Source organism: Vipera berus (assembly GCF_964194415.1).
Source record: "Vipera berus genome assembly, chromosome: Z".
Lineage (NCBI taxonomy): Eukaryota > Metazoa > Chordata > Lepidosauria > Squamata > Viperidae > Vipera > Vipera berus.
The window spans coordinates 91,496,210-91,514,531 of NC_138205.1; the positions used below are offsets into that span (position 1 = coordinate 91,496,210).

Consider the following 18,322-nt stretch of genomic DNA (forward strand, 5'->3'; position numbering starts at 1 on the left):
AGTTGACTGCAAACTAGAATTCCATTAAGGTATCAGAACATTCCTAGGAAATATGTACAATATTTACTAAAATCATGTATAAGGTTTCATTTTGTTTTATTAAAAACCAAGAATTCTAACAGTGATTTTCTAAGTAAATTGGAACAATATTACCATTGTATGGAATTTCATTCTAATGTGCTTGTAAACAAGGTTTTAGGACAAAAGGCTTTTCCCTTTATGTTTGTAAGGTTTATTACTTTTGAAAAATATACTCTTAGAAATGTTTTAGCTATAAAGATGATGCTGGATGAGGCAATAAGGTGTAATAGTAGTTTATATTATAATAAAGTAAAGCATTTAATGATATATAGGCAAATAAAATTCTTTTCTTTCATGAACAAGTTAAAGAATTAATCTCCAGCTTACTGTCTAATGACTCAAGAAACATAGTGTGTGCCTATGTGTGTGTATTAACAGGAGAAAGAGGTCAGATTTTTTAATATAAATATTTTATTAATTTTCTAATTTTACAATCATGAGTACTTAATAAACAACATGTTGTCTGGGTCCATTGGTAATACAGTGGTACATATTGACTTTCTCAGTCTAGTTCCAGTACTACACCATTCAGTGCTTCCTTGATCCTCTCTTCTTCCGATGGTATGCATTTTTCCACTGTGCAAATTATACAATTCTTGTTACTGTTAATACATATACAGTTAAATACAGACATCTCCATCACATTTTTCTCGTATTATACTTAATATTGATAATGTCAGTTTATAATATCTTTTCTAGCCAAAACATTATCTCAACTGTATTTGCACTTAAAATCCATTTGTTCAATCAATATCCTGTTTTTCCCGCTTTTTAAAATATTTTAATTTCCCATCAATGGTCAAAATATCTCTACCACTTAATAGTTTTCTCATAATAAATTATATTTGGGTAACCAAAAGCTTCCCTTATTCAAACCCTTTTAGAATTTTCATATTTCCCATCTCCTAATAAAGTTTAATATTCTAGTTACAAATCCTATTCTTCTAGTTATAATAATACTTTTATTTCTAACAATTATCTATTTTCTTAACCATATTCAAACATCTGTTTAATAGTATAATATACCATCTAATGGGACGTGGTGGCTCAGTGGGTTAGGATGCTGAGCTTGTCGATCAGAAGGTCGGCAGTTTGCCGGGTCGAATCCTGAGTGCCGCGTAACAGAGTGAGCGCCTGTTACTTGTCCCAGCTTCTGCCAACCTAGCAGTTCGAAAGCAAATAAAAATGCAAGTAGAAAAATAGGGACCACTACGGTGGGAAGGTAACAGCGTTCCGTGCGCCTTTGGCGTCTAGTCATGACCATGGAGACGTCCTCAGACAAGCACTGGCTCTTCGGCTTTGAAACGGAGATGAGCAACGGCCTCTGGAGTTGGAAACGACTAGCACGCATGTGTGGGGGAACCTTTACCTTACCATCTAATAGGTCAAAACCTCTATTTTCTTCAGTCTTAATCTAGCTTTTTTCCTTTGCCAAATAAGTTTCTGAGTCAAGTAATTCTTTCTCTGTTTCTGAATATATTGTTTGGAATGAGGAAGAGAATTTGATTGAAGCATTTTTGGAAGAACGCTCAATCCATTTATATTCATTAAATAGCCTCCATCCTTCTCCTTCAAGTTTTTCATTTCATGTTTGTCAATATTCAGCATTTCTCCTAACAGCTTTATCATCCATTCGATCAGCTCTTCTTCCTTATCCTCAAATGTGTTCTGAGATCTTGATAAGTAAGATATCTTTTCCATTTCCGGTGTTTATCACTGCATCTTCTAATTTTTCATTTAACTGTGTCTGTTAATTCCTTCCTTTAGGTCCTCCATCTTTAGATTCGTTTCTTCTAATTTCCTTCTGTTTTCTGGGTTACTAGTTCCTTTGTTGTAGTCATTGTCTGGATTTGTAAGTTTAGGTTAGAAAATTATTCTTTTATCTCATATGCATTATTTTAAGTCTCATCATGAAATAAAACAATTGTCTCTTGGACTGATTTCAACATAGAATTTCTTTCAGAGATTCATTAACATTTTCTTGTTGGTATATCAAGCTGGGGGCTTCGGAGACAAGTGTTAAAGATGGATTTTTACCATTTGAGGCTAAGTATGGAACACCCATTTTGGTTTTGTATGTAGTCTTTATAGTCCAATAGGTGCCCAACACAGATAAGCAGCCCAAGAGTCTTTTTTCCCCTTTTCCCAGCTGCAGTCTGCAAAAGTGAGTTTCCAGGAACAACATAGAGTCTTATCTAAGTCCAGGCTTCAAGCCGTTTCCTTTAAGCATAATAAATTGTAGTGCTGTGATTCGCCACTAGATGTCATTGACACCATTTTCCAGATTTCCAAATCTAAGCCTATTTTACAGACTTTCAAATATCTTTTCTAAAAAAAAGTCTCAAAGGTACTTATAGTCCCCAAATTTCAAAGCTATATATGTATTAATTCCAGACTGATCTTGTAATTTTCTCTATTTTTCCCCCAAAGCAATTGATTTGCCACTTTTCTTTTCCTAAGGGAGCAGGGCAAAAACTTCCCTTCCCTTCTTTGCTTTGAGCATTCTTTTTTCCAGGAAAATAGTATTAAGGACATAAAAAGAGGATAAGTCTCACCCAGTTCCATCCACATTGCTCAAAAATTGCTAGTTAGTGCTTATCTTCAGTTGTCAGCAGCTTCTGATTGGCCACACAAATGTATCCAGTCTTTCCCCCGCCAGTTTGGAGGGCTTCCTCGGATTTAGTGGAAGGGCCGCCACCCCTTCGCAATCAACGAGTGTCCTCTCCTTCGTCGCCTCTCTGGGGCGACTTTAGACCCTTTTTAGGGTCCCCAGAGGGGAAAAATCGAACATGGAAAATGGAGCCCCGTCTTCCTGCGTCCATCACACTGCGACCCCTAACTGGAAGTCGAGAGAGGTCAGTTTTATAAAATCATCTTAAGATCATATGCTGGGATTTGTATTATGTGGATTATGTAAATTGATGGGACAGCTGATATGTAGATTATCCAGTAATGAATGAAATGTAATGAAGCATGGTCTCAAAATGACAAAAAATTAACCAATGAGATTAAGCATCAATATTTTAAGATAAAAGGCATTTTACATTTTCACTTGACCATTACCCATTCTTTTAAAAACAGGCACTATATATTAAAATATTCCAGAGGCTGCTTACCTTGAAAATACCAACCCAATCTTTTTGGTGAGGGCGTATATAGGGAGTCAGAGTGTAATGGCATTCAAGGTACACATTAGGAAGATAGCTTTTTGCTACATTTTGAAAGATAACATGTGCAAAATTTGAAGTCTGGAGGGTACTGTTTGAAGATGAAGCCTCTTGAAAAGATGACATCATTGCTCTGTAAAAAAAATGGAACTGTTTAGGTGATGCAATAACATTTGAATGACAACATATGGATTAAATGATTTAAAATATTTACAGTATTCTACTTGTTTCAATTTTAAAATCCAGGCAGGAAATCAAAAATAGAATATCTGATTTTATATAATATATGCTAATTTCTTGGCATTTTATGCATAGCATGCCAACACACTGAACATGTTATATATTTATCCTACCTATCTGTAAAATCTCCAAGTGGTAAACATTCCTAATAACCCTGCCTAACAACAAACAAACAATCTTTTCTTCAAACAACAATCCAGTGATATGGGCTGATAGAGAATGACTAGGCAAGGTTACTCAGCCAGATTCCAAGCCTAAGACAGGCATACAGCTCACGGCCTCCTCTTTTCAAGGCCAACACTTGACCACTACGCCAAACTGTTTCTGCAGTATATACAGAGTACACAAAGAAAATACTCTCTCTTAGTCATCAATATTGCTACAAGAGATGCAGTAATAAAGGAAATACCTCTGAAAACAACAATGAACTCATAGTGACATGTACTATGCCAATTAGTGAAGCATCAGAACATAAGAAAGCATATAAAGTTTAAATAAAATCTATCAAATACCACACAAATAAAAATGTAGAGCAAACAACTACAAGCCAACTACTATATTAAACTATCAACCTTGGCTGATCTAGAAATAGGTCTGGTTAGGTCTGGTTAGTAATTACACTGGAAACTACCAGGAAATTTCAGAGTTCTAAATCAGATGACAAGTAAAAAATGCAATTTATTGCCATAAAAGTATATGGATCCCATTCACAACATAACCATCAGCTGAATTTGATTTCAGGAAGTCTTTCTCCTTGCCTGCATTTCTGAAACATTGGAAATCTGACCAAAAAAAAATCTTTCAAAAGGAAAATTATCAACTGAATTAAAATTATTTAATTAAACTTTATTAAAGTTAAATACAATTAAATTCTAGTCCTCTATGATTGAGTTTTCCAACAATTAAAATATTAGCACAAAAATGTAATTCTAATACAGGGGAGACATATAATCATCTTCATTCATGAATTCTAATAGTTTCATGACCTCATTTTTCAATTTTTCAAAAACTATATAAGAACTGTTTCAGACTTCATTTTCAATCCCATTTCTTATGTTTTTATTCCCTTTGCATGAAAATACATGCACAATATTTGTGATCCCTTCTAATATTTCATGCCTTTGATGAAATGAATTCCCTAAAAGTTTTTGAAAGAACGTGCTTGTTACTGAATATTTGTTGTTTAGGATTGAAAAAATGAGTCCTTGGTTGTTTTTTTGCTAGACATTTCAATACCTAAACTAGGTAATAATATCATCATTGCTAGTAGTGAGTGGAGTATACTCTTATTTTATATTCTAGTGGCTTGCCCTGTCACTAACCCTCATTGTTAAATACTTGTTAAAATCTAGGACAGGATATTACATGTGTGGCTTGCGAGCATTATTTTTCTGATAAAAATAAGTCTAGCCATCACAGGTTTCAGTATGAAAAATGTTAGCCATTATTTTGCATTTGGGACTAAGTGGCTTAAGCCTTGGAGAATCTTAAAATTTCTAAACTTACCTCCCAAAATTAGTTATACCTCTGCCCATCTTGTAGGCACATATACCACATGAAGCTTGATGTAATCCCTGACGCAAGTTATATAGCTCTAGCTTAAGATATCTGAACAGCAATTTTAGAAAATTTGTTAAATAAATATAAAATATGTGAATTTTTCAATAGTAAAATATTGCTAATTTTCTCGTTTAGCAAGCATTTGAAACATGTTAATATATTATCACATTTATTTAAAGCAGCTACAAAATTATAATTTTGTCCTTGACTAATTCCCTAGAAATAATAAATGGAGAACACTATAAAGGATCAAATTATTAAATATTTTAAAATATACAGAGAAAGAATCAGTGTGCAGTTTAAGCGACATATCATTTGTTAAAAGTGCTAGTAAACATAATGACAGAATAATCAATACATGTATGTGATTATATTCTTGTACTTAAAAAAAACTTTTAACAAAATCCCACACAAAGTTAGCATTTACAGAATGACATTTAACATTATGACTAGACATTTGTTAAACAATAATCTGAAACAATGAATGAAATAAAGCCAAGAATCTCAGCTGCTGTTATTGAACTTGGCAGTGAGTTTGTTACAATTATAAAATGGTCCCTTTTTAATCAAAACAGTAAACATTCAAATAAATTGTAAAGTGTTCAAAAGAACCAATTAAATAATTGACATAACTGGCATTCAGAATATGTGGTTGTGTAATTTAAATAAACTTAAGAGGAATGAAAAATTTATGGAATCTAGCTTAATCAAGAAAACTGCTTTGGACCCAGCTATTTTAAATAATTTTCGTCCTGTCTCCAACCTTCGCTTTATTGCGAAGGTTGTTGACAGCGTGGTGGCACGGCAGCTCCCGTTGGTCCTGGAGGAAACTGAGTATCTGGATCCATACCAATCGGGTTTCAGGCCCGGGTACAGCACGGAGACTGCACTGGTCACGCTGGTGGATGATCTCTGCCAGGCTCGGGATAGGGGTTATTCCTCTATCCTGGTCCTATTAGATCTCTCAGTGGCTTTTGATACCATTGACCATGGTATCTTGCTGCGACGTCTCCGGGGGTTGGGAGTGGGAGGCACTGTTTTATGGTGGTTCTCCTCCTACCTCTCGGGCTGTTCGCAGACGGTGTTGGCAGGAGGTCACAGGTCAACCCCGAAGCCCCTTGACTGTGGGGTGCCTCAGGGGTCGGTCCTCTCTCCCCTCCTGTTTAACATCTACATGAAGCCACTGGGTGAGATCATACGCAGTTTCGGAGTGAGGTATCATCAATATGCTGATGATACCCAGCTTTTCATCTCCACTCCGAACCAACCCAGTGATGCCCTCGACATGATGTTCCGTTGCCTGGAAGTGGTACGAATCTGGATGGGGAAGAACAGGCTCCAACTCAACCCGGCCAAGACCGAGTGGCTCTACGTGTCGGCATCTCGTGTTGTCCAAGATTTACCATCTTTGGTTATGGGGGAGAGGTGTTGCCTCCCGTTGATAGGGCGCGCAACTTAGGCGTCCTCCTGGATGCACGACTCAATTTAGAAGATCATATAGGAGTCGTGGCCAGGGGGGCATTTGCCTAGGTTCGCCTGGTGCGCCAGTTGCGCCCCTATTTGGAAGGAGATGCCTTACGTATGGTCACTCATGCACTCGTTACCTCCCGTATAGATTACTGCAATGCTCTCTACATGGGGCTGCCCTTGAAGACCACCCGGAGGCTTCAGCTGATGCAGAATGCGGCTGCGTGGGTTATGGTGGGAGCATCCTGATACTCCCATATTACACCCCTCCTGCGTGGGCTGCATTGGTTGCCGGTTGCCCTCCGGGTGAGGTTCAGGGTGCTGGTTCTTACCTATAAAGCCCTACATGGCTTAGGCCTGGGATATTTACAGGACCGTCTGCTGCCAGGAACGACTTCCCATCACCCTGTGTGCTCACACAGGGAGGGTCTCCTCAGGGTGCCGTCGGCCAGACAATGTCGGCTGGCGACCCCCAGGGGGAGGGCCTTCTCTGTCAGGGCGCCTGCCCTTTGGAATCAGCTCCCCCGAGAACTTCGAACGGCCCCAGATCTCCGGTTCTTTCATCGCGACCTAAAGACATACCTTTTCCAACTGGCCGACTTGGACTGACGACGGGGTTTTTAATTTTTGTTTAAATTTTTATTGGTTTTTAGTGGGGCTTTGTAAAATTTAATCTTTTAATATTTGTATTCATTGTTTTTATTATTGTTTTATTGTTGTTAGCTGCCCTGAGTCCTTCGGGAGATAGGGCGGCATACAAGTCCCATAATTAAATTAAATTAAATTAATTAAATAGTTATGAATGTTATCATGAGAACTGTGTTCAGAGACAACATGTACTCAATACCAGTGGTAGGGAGAAGATACAACAGTGGAACATAAGAACATTATTATGAAATTAGTTTTCTGGGACACAGTTTTAATATTTTTTCATTTTATACACATTTTACATATTATTGCCATAGTCTTTTGACTGGAACATAAATTGAGTGAAATATATAATGAACATTACTTACAACTTCAGTTATGCAGAACATATCATGTATGGCATCTAAAGTAGTTACAATTAACAAATTAAAGACTTTTACTTTTACTTGATTGAGCTATATAAAAGAAAACCTTCTACCTTATTTCTAAAAAATTACTTTCATGGTAAGAATATATTTGCCTGCATTTCTGAAACATTGGAGTTACTAGTATCTCAGCTATTCAAGAGACATTAATAACTTCCAATAAAATTATGCCCACATTATTTCAGAAGTACATTTGGGGAAATTCTGTAATGTTCTGTTTTTCTCCAGACCATACCAAGCCATTCTAGGGTACAGTGCACATCTTAGAAACCACAGGAGAATTGCATGGATCAACTTTTCACATTACCAACAACACATTAACACATTGCATAATATTTACTACTTTGACCTCATCTGTAACTGTTCAGCTCTGCAAACAGTTTCTACTTTTAAACTGTTGGCACTGAAACACATATCCACATATCCTTCAACCTATTCATAACTAATGTTTCTTCAGCTCCCAAGCCTAGGTCCCTTCTAGTACTGAAGACATTTCCCTCCAATATGTATTACCAACAATCATATTCTATATACAATTATATAAATTTACATTAAATGATTGGATTTGGCTGCCATTTTTCTTCTAAACACTTTGTTATTCATTTGATGAATTTAAACATTTCTGTGCACAGTAGCATTTCTTTGCATAGTAGGATTTTCTCTGGAAACATATATATAAAACATATTGTAATTGTTCTCAGGACCAGGCTGTTGGTACATCCCACATATGAACTAAATCAAACCCATTTTCTACAACTATAAAATAGCCATATTAAACAGTACTTTACATCTAAGCAATCCTATAAACTACTACTTTTAAACTTTAGATCTGTGCAGCAAAAGAGACAAGGTACACATGGGCATGACACAGTCATAGCACATGCCAGTCATTCCTTAAACAAGCTGTGCTTTTCCCCTGGACTGAGCATTTAGGAATCCAAATTAAATCCAGATCTTTATTAACCTAGAACTAAGGAGAAACTTCCTGACAGTTAGAACAATTAACCAGTGGAACAACCTGATTCCAGAGGTGGTGAATGCTCCAACACTGGAGGTTTTTAAGAAGAGACTGGACAGCCATTTGCCTGAAATGGTATAGGGTTTCCTGCCTGAGCAGGGGGTTGGACTAGATGACCTCCAAGGTCCCTTCCAACTTTATTATATTATTATTATTATTAATTATTATTATTATTATTATTATTATTATTATTATTATTATTATTATTATTATTTATATCCACAATTCACATAATTGCTCTAAACCCTATAATAATATGAGCATGAATGCACATTTCTATTGCCACATATCTAATTCATCCATACCAAATGCAACCACTCAAATATATGTTTCCAAGAAAATATCTCATTGCTGTTTTTCCCCCATACTTTGCATTCTACATATCCAGCTTCTCTAATCACTCTTTTGTCTTTCACACTAAGATGCCTTGCTTTTTAATCTTATCCAGCAGCAACAGTTTCTTTTCTGCTGCATTGAAAAGCACTCAAAATCTGGTCTTAATCTACTTATTCTTGGTATTATAGTTCCTAGGATTAGACTCATGCAGCACATCAAGTGCCAGTGTTCCTGAAATAAAATCAGCTAAATTGAGAACTTGCTTGGTAGTATATTTTCCAATGTGATAGTAAGGCATTATCTGTTTATAATGACACTCCACTTTGTATACATGTTAAATAAGACAGTGTCTCAATAAAATAAGAAATTGGTCTCTGCATTGATATTGATAAAAGATACAACACTGAATTTAATTAAGATATATTGTTGCTAATCTTTTAACTTTGTTTTCTACTCACCTTTATTATTTTTGCAAATAACTTATGGCAGGGAACATATCCCTACAAATAATTTTAAGGACAATATAAAAGTTAAAATATCAAAATACCTCACCAATGTTGTCCTCTTAATGAGTATTCCTATTATGACTGTCTACTTAGATTATATTTCTGCATATGAACCTTAGCGTTAAACCATTGACTTTGCATTCTGGTCCATTAATTATAATTACCTTATTTTCTCTTGTATATCAAGTGAAAACAAGAATTCACATATTCTAAAAAAGCAGATTATAATGAAATCTTATATTCCAATTCTATTTAGTCAAGAGTTCCAAAATACCATTAAAGCTTAATGAAAGGAAAAACAAGCCAGGTAGGTTTCTTACTTTCCTTTTATCAAGAGACTCTTTCATTATAAAGTGCATTATAGTGGATAATAATTGATGATTTTTAAAAATAAATAAATAAACGGATTTTATTTAAATTGTGTTTATTTTTATCAAATTTATTTTAATAAAGTGCTTTTGGAATAAAAATCTATCTAAATATAGTTTTCTATTTAAGATACATTAATAATTTGGTTTATTCAGCATGAAATGAAACTTAGTTATGTAGCATGAGGCTGTATATTCTGCATTATTTACATTTTTGGTCCACTCAGTCAATGAATCCAAGCTCTGCAAGTTGAGATAACATGCACTGAATTGATGCATTCATACAATTTCAGATAAATCATAAAACAAAGTTCAGGAATATTCCTTTATCCCATTGTTTTGCAAATCTATGTACACTACAAGCTGTATGATTGTTTGAAGAGAAATACATCTATACCAGGCTCTAAGTGTTTTAATTAAATAAAAGAATTTGAGTAATTCTCCACCTATATGTGATTAACCTATTAACCTAAAATCGGTTCTGATATCACTGTTTTACTAAGCTGGCAGCTTATTATACTAAACAGTAAACCTTCATTTTGTTTGCAAATAATAATATTAAAGATTCTAGCTACCAGCAAGAATGAGTCCTTACATTTAAAGAGCATCTGTCATTTCAGATCCATCCTGGCATTATAACATTTTAAAATATTTAACACAAAAAATATCTATTTTTGTTTTTATGTTCTCATATACTTCAACAGCTTTCTTCTCCTCATATAGCTCTCTAAAGCAAGCACCTAATAGAAAGTAATTCTGCAATGTAATTAATTTTGCAAGGTCTTCTATTACCTTTCGACTGGAACAAGTCTGAAGACAAGAGGCTAGCAAAAGACTTCAGTAAGAAACATACTTCATTTGTATTCTTTTAGAGAGCTATCTTGGCATTCAGCCTAAAGATGACTTTGGCAACCATGCAAAAGTTGCAAATTAAATTGGAAACTCTAATGGATTGAAATAACTATATTCTTCAAATAAGGGTTACGTTTCTTTTTTCAGGCCTAATCTGAAATGCTGGTTTAGAGATTCAGCAAGGTAATCTTATAATTTATTCAGAAATAAGTACATTAAGAGGTTATTTCCAGATAAGATTTAGAATTGCAACATAAACTATAAAAGGCATGTGTTCATAGGATCTCAACACTTGATATTTAGAAATGCTATTTCTAAAACTATATTTATTCTGTGTTGGTTGTTATTGTGTTGTTAGTTTAAAATTTATTTCTAAATATTTACTTCTTTTATACAGATTCTCTAAACCCTATGACTAGCTGTCTTGCATTTATTTATCAATAAATGAATAGTTATTCATCAATATTTTGCATTATAAAACCATAATCAAGCAGCTGATTTTTCTGTTATAGATTTTCCAATTTTTTCCATATAAAAATCACCATCATCATTTTGATTAGGAGATAAAAAATTTCCAACACTATATATTTTGGCCTATTGTTCAGTAACAGAATTTGTAACTATTCATCCATATTCAGAAAATCCATTACAATAAGTACAGTATAACTGAGGTAGTCAATGAAGCATCTATGGAGAACTCCCTGATATTCAGCAAACTCTGCCTTTCCTTTTAATATAATATTCTTTATGCATAGAAAATTAAGAAGAAATAGCCTTTAACATTTTCATTTATAAGAATGCCTTTGGTATTCAGAAATCTCAAAGCAACCTTGAAAAATAATAAAGGATTGCAATCAATGTTTTGTTGGAAACTATATCCATCAGAAAAAAGGATAAAACTAAATAATAAACTAAAATATTCAAGAAGGCTAATAAAGATGAATTCAACAGCATACTCCTTGGTAAATATACTTAATAGGTTGTATTCTTTAATAGGCTGTACTTACCAAGCCTTGATGATTAGCAAGTGCTTATCTATATAACTGTAGCACATAAATTACAACTCTGTCTACTAAGATTTATGGTTTATTACAGCCATGGTTTTCAAAAAATGCAGCATGACCAGCAATGCAAATTACTTTTTATACACAGTATATCCAGAAATACTTGTCTCCCATAGATTGCTATCACTCCAGTAACTAGAACTTTGAATTATTTATGAAATGTATATACACAGGCTCAATCCAGCTGGGGTCTAATTCTATATAGCATATAAAAACACACTGTACAGAAAAAGTAAAGAGAAAAAATATACTAATATAACACTATCTTTTGTTTTCCACTGGAAACTGCAATACTGAAGAGAAAAATTCAAATCTCACCGAAAATTAACAAGTTTGATATAGTTTTACATTTATTACTATTAATAACTGTGAGAACTGTATAATAAAACTAATTCCAATGACAAATAATTGATAATTTCCATGCAAGAAACACTTACAAATCACGATTCTTGTTTTCAGTTATTATCTTCTAACTATTGTTTACACCTGAAGGTTTCTGTGGATTTCGCTACCAGCTGCTTGCGAAAACAGGATGAGGGTGAAGAATAAAACCTATGTCTTTAGATATTATATGCAATTAACAGATTTGAAAGGTGAAGCTAAATTTCAGACAAGATATTATCAATCTGCACTAGTTTTTTCATTGCTTATTACAAACAAGTGGGGAGAATGCACTTTGCCCTTTCTCCCGCTCCCAAGTATACTCAGCTGTGATCAATGCCGAAACAAACAAACCATGCTATGATTAAACAAGATGGGCTGGTAATCCGATTTAGCCGATTCTCTCCAATGCAGCCGAAATGCAAACCATCTAGCTCTCAGGAACGGAATGTAACGCGTTGCGTGATGCCAAGCAAGGGGCAGAACAGGGGAAAACCCACTGTCCTTTTGTCACTCCACGCGACCTCTACTCGTGTTGATTAATCCGCAAATCCCTTGCTTTCTACAGTACGTGACCTTTCTCCAGTTTAACCTCTCCAAGCCAGCGTTCCGTTTCAATAAAAAAAAAAAACCCTCGCAGTTTACGTAACTCACCAGTCCAGATTAACCTGAAACCGTTTTGTTCTTATCACCCGCACCTTTCCCCAAGTTTAATTTGGGATCCGGTTTCCTCCATCCTCACGACCTTTCCCATCTAGGCTACATACATGCGTACTGTATGCTCACGTCTCAATACATTAAGCTTCGCCTCTAAATCCCTTCCAGAGGCCGAGTATTTACATTCACGCCTTCCCACCCTGCTTCTCTCCACTGCGATGGGAGCGCTAGCCGTATTGCGACACGCGATCAATGCAGCCTATATAGCACCATGGCCTCTAAAACCTACCTCCCGATCAACACAGGTAAGAAAGAGACCGGAGAGGCCTCCTACCGAGGAAGCCGTCGGAGATTTTATCTGCACCAGCTCGCGGCCGCCATTACGCCTCACGGACAGGCCTACACGAGTCACTTCCGCTCACCGTGCCCGCCTCCTCTCCGCACGTGACGTAGCCAGATTCAATAGGCGTAAAAGGCCTACAACGACTCCGCCTATCTGGGCATTCCGACTTTGACGTTTCTGAATCGAAATTGAATCGTTGAATCGAAATAGAGAATGTTCGTTGCTCGGAATTGTGCCTTCGGTTCCCTTAGGCAAGATCTGTAGCCCCTGTTATGACGAACCCACCTAGAGATCACGAAGCCCCGAGTAAGCTTTGGAATAAGTCACTATAGCCGTTTCCATAATAAAGCAAAACACCTAATAGACACACCCTTAAACGCTCATTCTTATCCGAACCATTAAGGAAGTTGGATTGTTATTTAGGAATATTATTTTCATTTGCAGACGGGAAAGTCCAGAATTGCGTGAAGGCGGTTAATTAAAGACCTTGTACTTTGAAACGAAGTAACTCGGAGTGTTTTCTTTAAAAACACCATTTAAAAATCATAATGCCCTTGTTAATAATTGAAGATTGACTATTAAACTGAAGGACAAAAATAGGTTTACTCGCATTTTCTCCAGTGCCTCCAGCGAATATTTGAAATATTTTATGTATATTTTAATAATGTAAACCTCCATCTGCTGAATTAAAATATACAGTTTGGATTGAAACTATGGATGTCCATTAGCTGACTTGTAATAGAACTGAAGCGTTTTAGAAGCATGTTTAATATGGGCAAATTTTAGCAGTTGTTAGAGCCTCCAGGTATATCTTTAAAAAAAGATATTTAGCCTCAAATTTGTAATTTTTTTTAGTTTCTTATTTCAGCTGTAAAATGGAAATACGGCTTTAGATTTCAGCTGCAGAATTCCCAACTGGGACAATTAGTGCCTGAGATGATTATTTGCAAGCCAGAAGAGCACCTGATTAAGAAAAAATTATCTAGGGTTCTGAGATCTTAACCAGTATCTGTTATTATTGTATCATCAAGGCAATGAGTTGGAATTCATAAATTATGAAGCAAAAGACTTGATCACGGGATAGCTGGCAAGAGAGAGTAATGGAAGATTGGCTTATCACTGTGGAATTAGGAAAACATCCTGGTACTAAGTATTTATGTAATTGATTTCCATAACCGCCCATCTCATTTGATGATGTGGGGCAATTTACAATTCAAAAAACTACTACAGTTAAAACAATTAAAATATTTTAAAACAAAAACAAAAATTCAAAAAATATTTGTTGTTGTTAGTTGCAAAGTCGTGTCTGACCCATCACGACCCAATGGACAATGTTCCTCCAGGCCTTCCTGTCCTCTACCATTTTCTGGAGTCCATTTAAGCTCATGCCTATTGCTTCAGTGACTCCATCCAGCCACCTCATTCTCTGTCGTCCCCTTCTTCTATTGCCCTCAACCTTTCCCAGCATTAGGCTCTTCTCCAGTGAGTCCTTCCTTCTCATTAGGTGGCCAAAGTATTTGAGTTTCAACTCCAGGATCTGGCCTTCTAAAGAGCAGTCAGGGTTGATTTTCTCTACGATTGATTGGTTTCAATGCCTTGCAATCCAAGGGACTCGTAGGAGTCTTCTCCAGCACCATAGTTCAAAGGCCTCAATTCTTTGGCGCTCAGCCTTTCTTATGGTCCAACTTTCACAGCCATACATTGCAACTGGGAAGACCATAGCCTTGATTATACGCACTTTTGTTGGCAGGATGATGTCTCTGTTTTTTAGTGTGTTGTCTAGATTTGCCATGGCTTTCCTCCCCACGAGCAACTGTCTTAATTTCTTGGCTGCAGTCCCCATCTGCGGTGATCTTGGAGCCCAGGAAAATAAAATCTGTCACAACCTCCATTTCTTCCCCATCTATTTGCCAGGGATTGAGAGAGCCGGATGCCATGATCTTGGTTTTCTTAATGTTAAGTTTCAAACCAACTTTTGCACTCTTCTTCTTCACCCGCAACAAGAGGCTTTTTAGTTCCTCTTCACTTTCTGCAATTAGAATGGTATCATCTGCATATCTTAGGTTGTTGATATTTCTCCCGGCAATCTTAATTCCAACTTTTGATTCATCTAGCCCTGCCTTTCTCATGATGTGCTCTGCATATAAGTTAAATAGGCAGGGCGACAGTATACAGCCTTGCCAGATTCCTTTCCCAATTTTGAACCAATCAGTGGTTCCATGTCCAGTTCTCACTGTTGCTTCTTGATCTGCATATAGGTTTCTCAAGAGACAAATAAGATGGTCTAGTACTCCCATTTCTTTAAGAACTTGCCATAGTTTGTTGTGATCCACACAATCAAAGGCTTTAGCATAGTCAATGAAGCAAAAGTAGATGTTTTTTCTGGAACTCTGTAGCTTTCTCCATGATCCAGCATATGTTGGCAATTTGATCTCTAGTTCCTCTGCCTCTTCGAAATCCTGCCTGTACTTCTGGTAGTTCTCGATCCACATACTGCTGGAGTCTAGCTTGTAGAATTTTAAGCATAACTTTACTAGCATGAGAAATGAGTGCAATGGTGCGATAGTTTGAACATTCTTTGGCACTGCCTTTCTTTGGAATTGGAATGTAAACTGATCTTTTCCAATCCTGTGGCCACTGTTCAGTTTTCCAAATTTGCTGGCAAATTGAGTGTAGCATTTTTACTGCATCGTCTTTTAAGATTTTGAATAGCTCAGCTAGAATACTGTCAGCTCCACTAGCTTTGTTGTTGCTCAGATTTCCTAAGGACCACTTCACTTCACATTCTAGGATGTCTGGCTCGAGGTTAGTGACCACCTCATTGTGGTTATCAGGGACATTAAGCTTGTTCTTGTATAGTTGTTCTGTGTAATTTTGCCACCTCTTCTTAATCTCTTCTGCTTCTGTTAGGTCCCTGCCATTTTGGTCCTTTGTCATGCCCATTTTTGCATGAAACGTTCCCTTCATCTCTCCAATTTTCTTGAAGAGCTCTCTGGTCCTCCCTATTCTATTGTTTTCTTCTATTTCTTTGCACTGTTCATTTAAGAAGGCATTCTTATCTCTTCTAGCTATTCTCTGGAATTCTGCATTCAATTGGAAGTATCTTTCCTTTTCTCCCTTGCCTTTCACTTCCCTCCTTTCCTCAGCTATTTGCAAAGCTTCCTCAGACAGCCATTTTGCTTTCTTGCATTTCTTTTTCTTTGGGATGGTTTTAGTTGCTACCTCTTGTACAATGTTGCGAACCTCCATCCATAGTTCTTCAGGCACTCTGTCTATCAGATCTAATTCCTTAGATCTATTTGTCACCTCTACTATATATTCATCAGGGATATGATTTAGTTCATACCTTAGTGGCCCAGTGCTTTTCCCTACTTTCTTCAGTTTAAGCCTAGATTTTGCAACGAGAAGCTGATGGTCTTAGCCACAGTCAGCTCCTGGTCTCATTTTTACTGACTGTATAGAGCTTCTCCATCTTTGGCTGGAGAGCACATAGTCAATCTGATTTCTGTGTTGACCGTCTGGTGATGTCCATGTGTAGAGCCGTCTCTTGGGTTGTTGGAAAAGAGTGTTTGCTATGACCATCGTATTCTCTTGACAAAATTCTATCAGCCTGTGCCCTGCTTCATATTGTACTCCAAGGCCAAACTTGCCTGTTATTCCGGTTATCTTTTGGCTTCCTACTTTAGCATTCCAATCCCCCATGATGATAAGAACATCAATTTTTGGTGTTAGTTCTATAAGGTGCTGTAGGGCTTCATAGAATCAGTCAATTTCATCCTCTTCAGCACTGGTGGTTGGGGCATAGACTTGGACTACTGTGATATTGAATGGTTTGCCTTGAATTCGAACTGAGATCATTCTGTCATTTTGGGGATTGTATCCCAGTATTGCTTTTCCTACTCTTTTATTGACTATGAAGGCTACTCCATTTCTTCTGAGGGATTCTTGCCCGCAATAGTATAACTGATGGTCATCTGAATTAAATTTATCCATTCCTGTCCATTTTAGTTTGCTGATTCCTAAGATGTCAGTGTTCAGTCTTGTCATTCTTGTTTGACAACGTCCAGCTTTCCTTGATTCATGGATCTTACATTCCAGGTTCCTATGGAGAAAAAATCTTTATAGAATCGGACTTTCCTTTCACCACCATATACATCCACAGCTGAGCGTCCTTTCGGCTTTGGCCCAGTCACTTCATTCTTTCTGGCCCTACTAGTACTAGCCCTCTGCTCTTCCCCAGTAGCATACTGGACGCCTTCCGACCTGAAGGGCTCATCTTCCAGCGTCATATCATTTTGCCTTTTGGTACTGTCCATGGGGTTTTCATGGCAAAGATACTGGAGTGGGTTGCCATTTCCTTCTCCAGTGGATCATGTTTTGTCCGAACTCTCTGCTATGACCTGTCCATTTTGGGTGGTCTTGCACGGCATAGCTCATAGCCCCTTTGCCACAACAAGGCAGTAATCCATGAAGGGGCAAAAAAATATACAATTGGCCAATTAAAATAAAGCCAGGAAATGGGGCCTATAATACATTCAGCACCAGAGGCTCAGGAACATAGCCAGGCTTTTAAAGCCTTATGAAACACTACCAGGGCTGGGGTCATACTTATCTTGGACGGGAGGATGTTGCACAGAGCAGTGGCAACTGTAGAAAAAGTCTGTCTTCCAATCCCCATCAGCTGACACTCTTTGGCTGATGGGATCTGTAGCCCAATCTGCTAGAGTGAATTCAATTATTTGAATTGTGAACTGACTCTTGGAAAAAGATAGTACCTCACATAACTGGGTTCCAAGCCATATAGGTGACAACCAGCACCTTGAATTGCACCTGGAAACATGCTGGCAACCAATGCAGCTCATACAGTACAGGTGTTACATGTACCATATATCTGGCACTGTTTATTATCCATGCAGCTGCATTCTGCATCAGTTGAAGTTTCAGAATGATCTTCAGAGGCAGCCCCATATAGCACATATTATGATAGTCTAAAGGAGAGGTTACAAGGGCATGATTCATCTTGAGCAGGGCCTTCCATTCCAGGAATGGGTACAACTGGAGGTGTGCAAAGGCTCTTCTTGCCACCTGCTCTAGAAGCAGGAACCATAAATCTACAAAGACCTTTAGATTGCACTTTGCCCTGTCTGGAGTAATGCTCCATCCAGAAATAAAGATGGAAAAACCTTGTCTTTGGAGGGCCCAAGTACCC

At 37.0% G+C, this 18,322-nt stretch overlaps 1 protein-coding gene across 5 annotated transcripts in view; it reads right to left on the reverse strand.

The window, feature by feature from the left end:
* TAX1BP1 (Tax1 binding protein 1) overlaps nt 1–13,182 on the reverse strand; it is a 42,988-nt gene extending 29,806 nt beyond the window's left edge. For 3 of the 5 annotated variants that reach the window (XM_081345204.1, XM_081345203.1, XM_081345200.1), the window contains exons 1-2: nt 13,060–13,182; nt 3,198–3,381 (exon numbers count right to left, since the gene is read on the reverse strand). In XM_081345204.1, coding sequence (XP_081201330.1) covers nt 3,198–3,377 — 180 coding nt within the window. In that variant the 5' untranslated portion in view covers nt 3,378–3,381; nt 13,060–13,182. Of the gene's footprint in view, nt 1–1,107; nt 1,341–3,197; nt 3,382–13,059 lie in introns of those variants that run through there. The other 2 variants (XM_081345201.1, XM_081345202.1) reach the window with 2 other exon arrangements.
* Nucleotides 13,183–18,322: the final 5,140 nt, after the last annotated feature.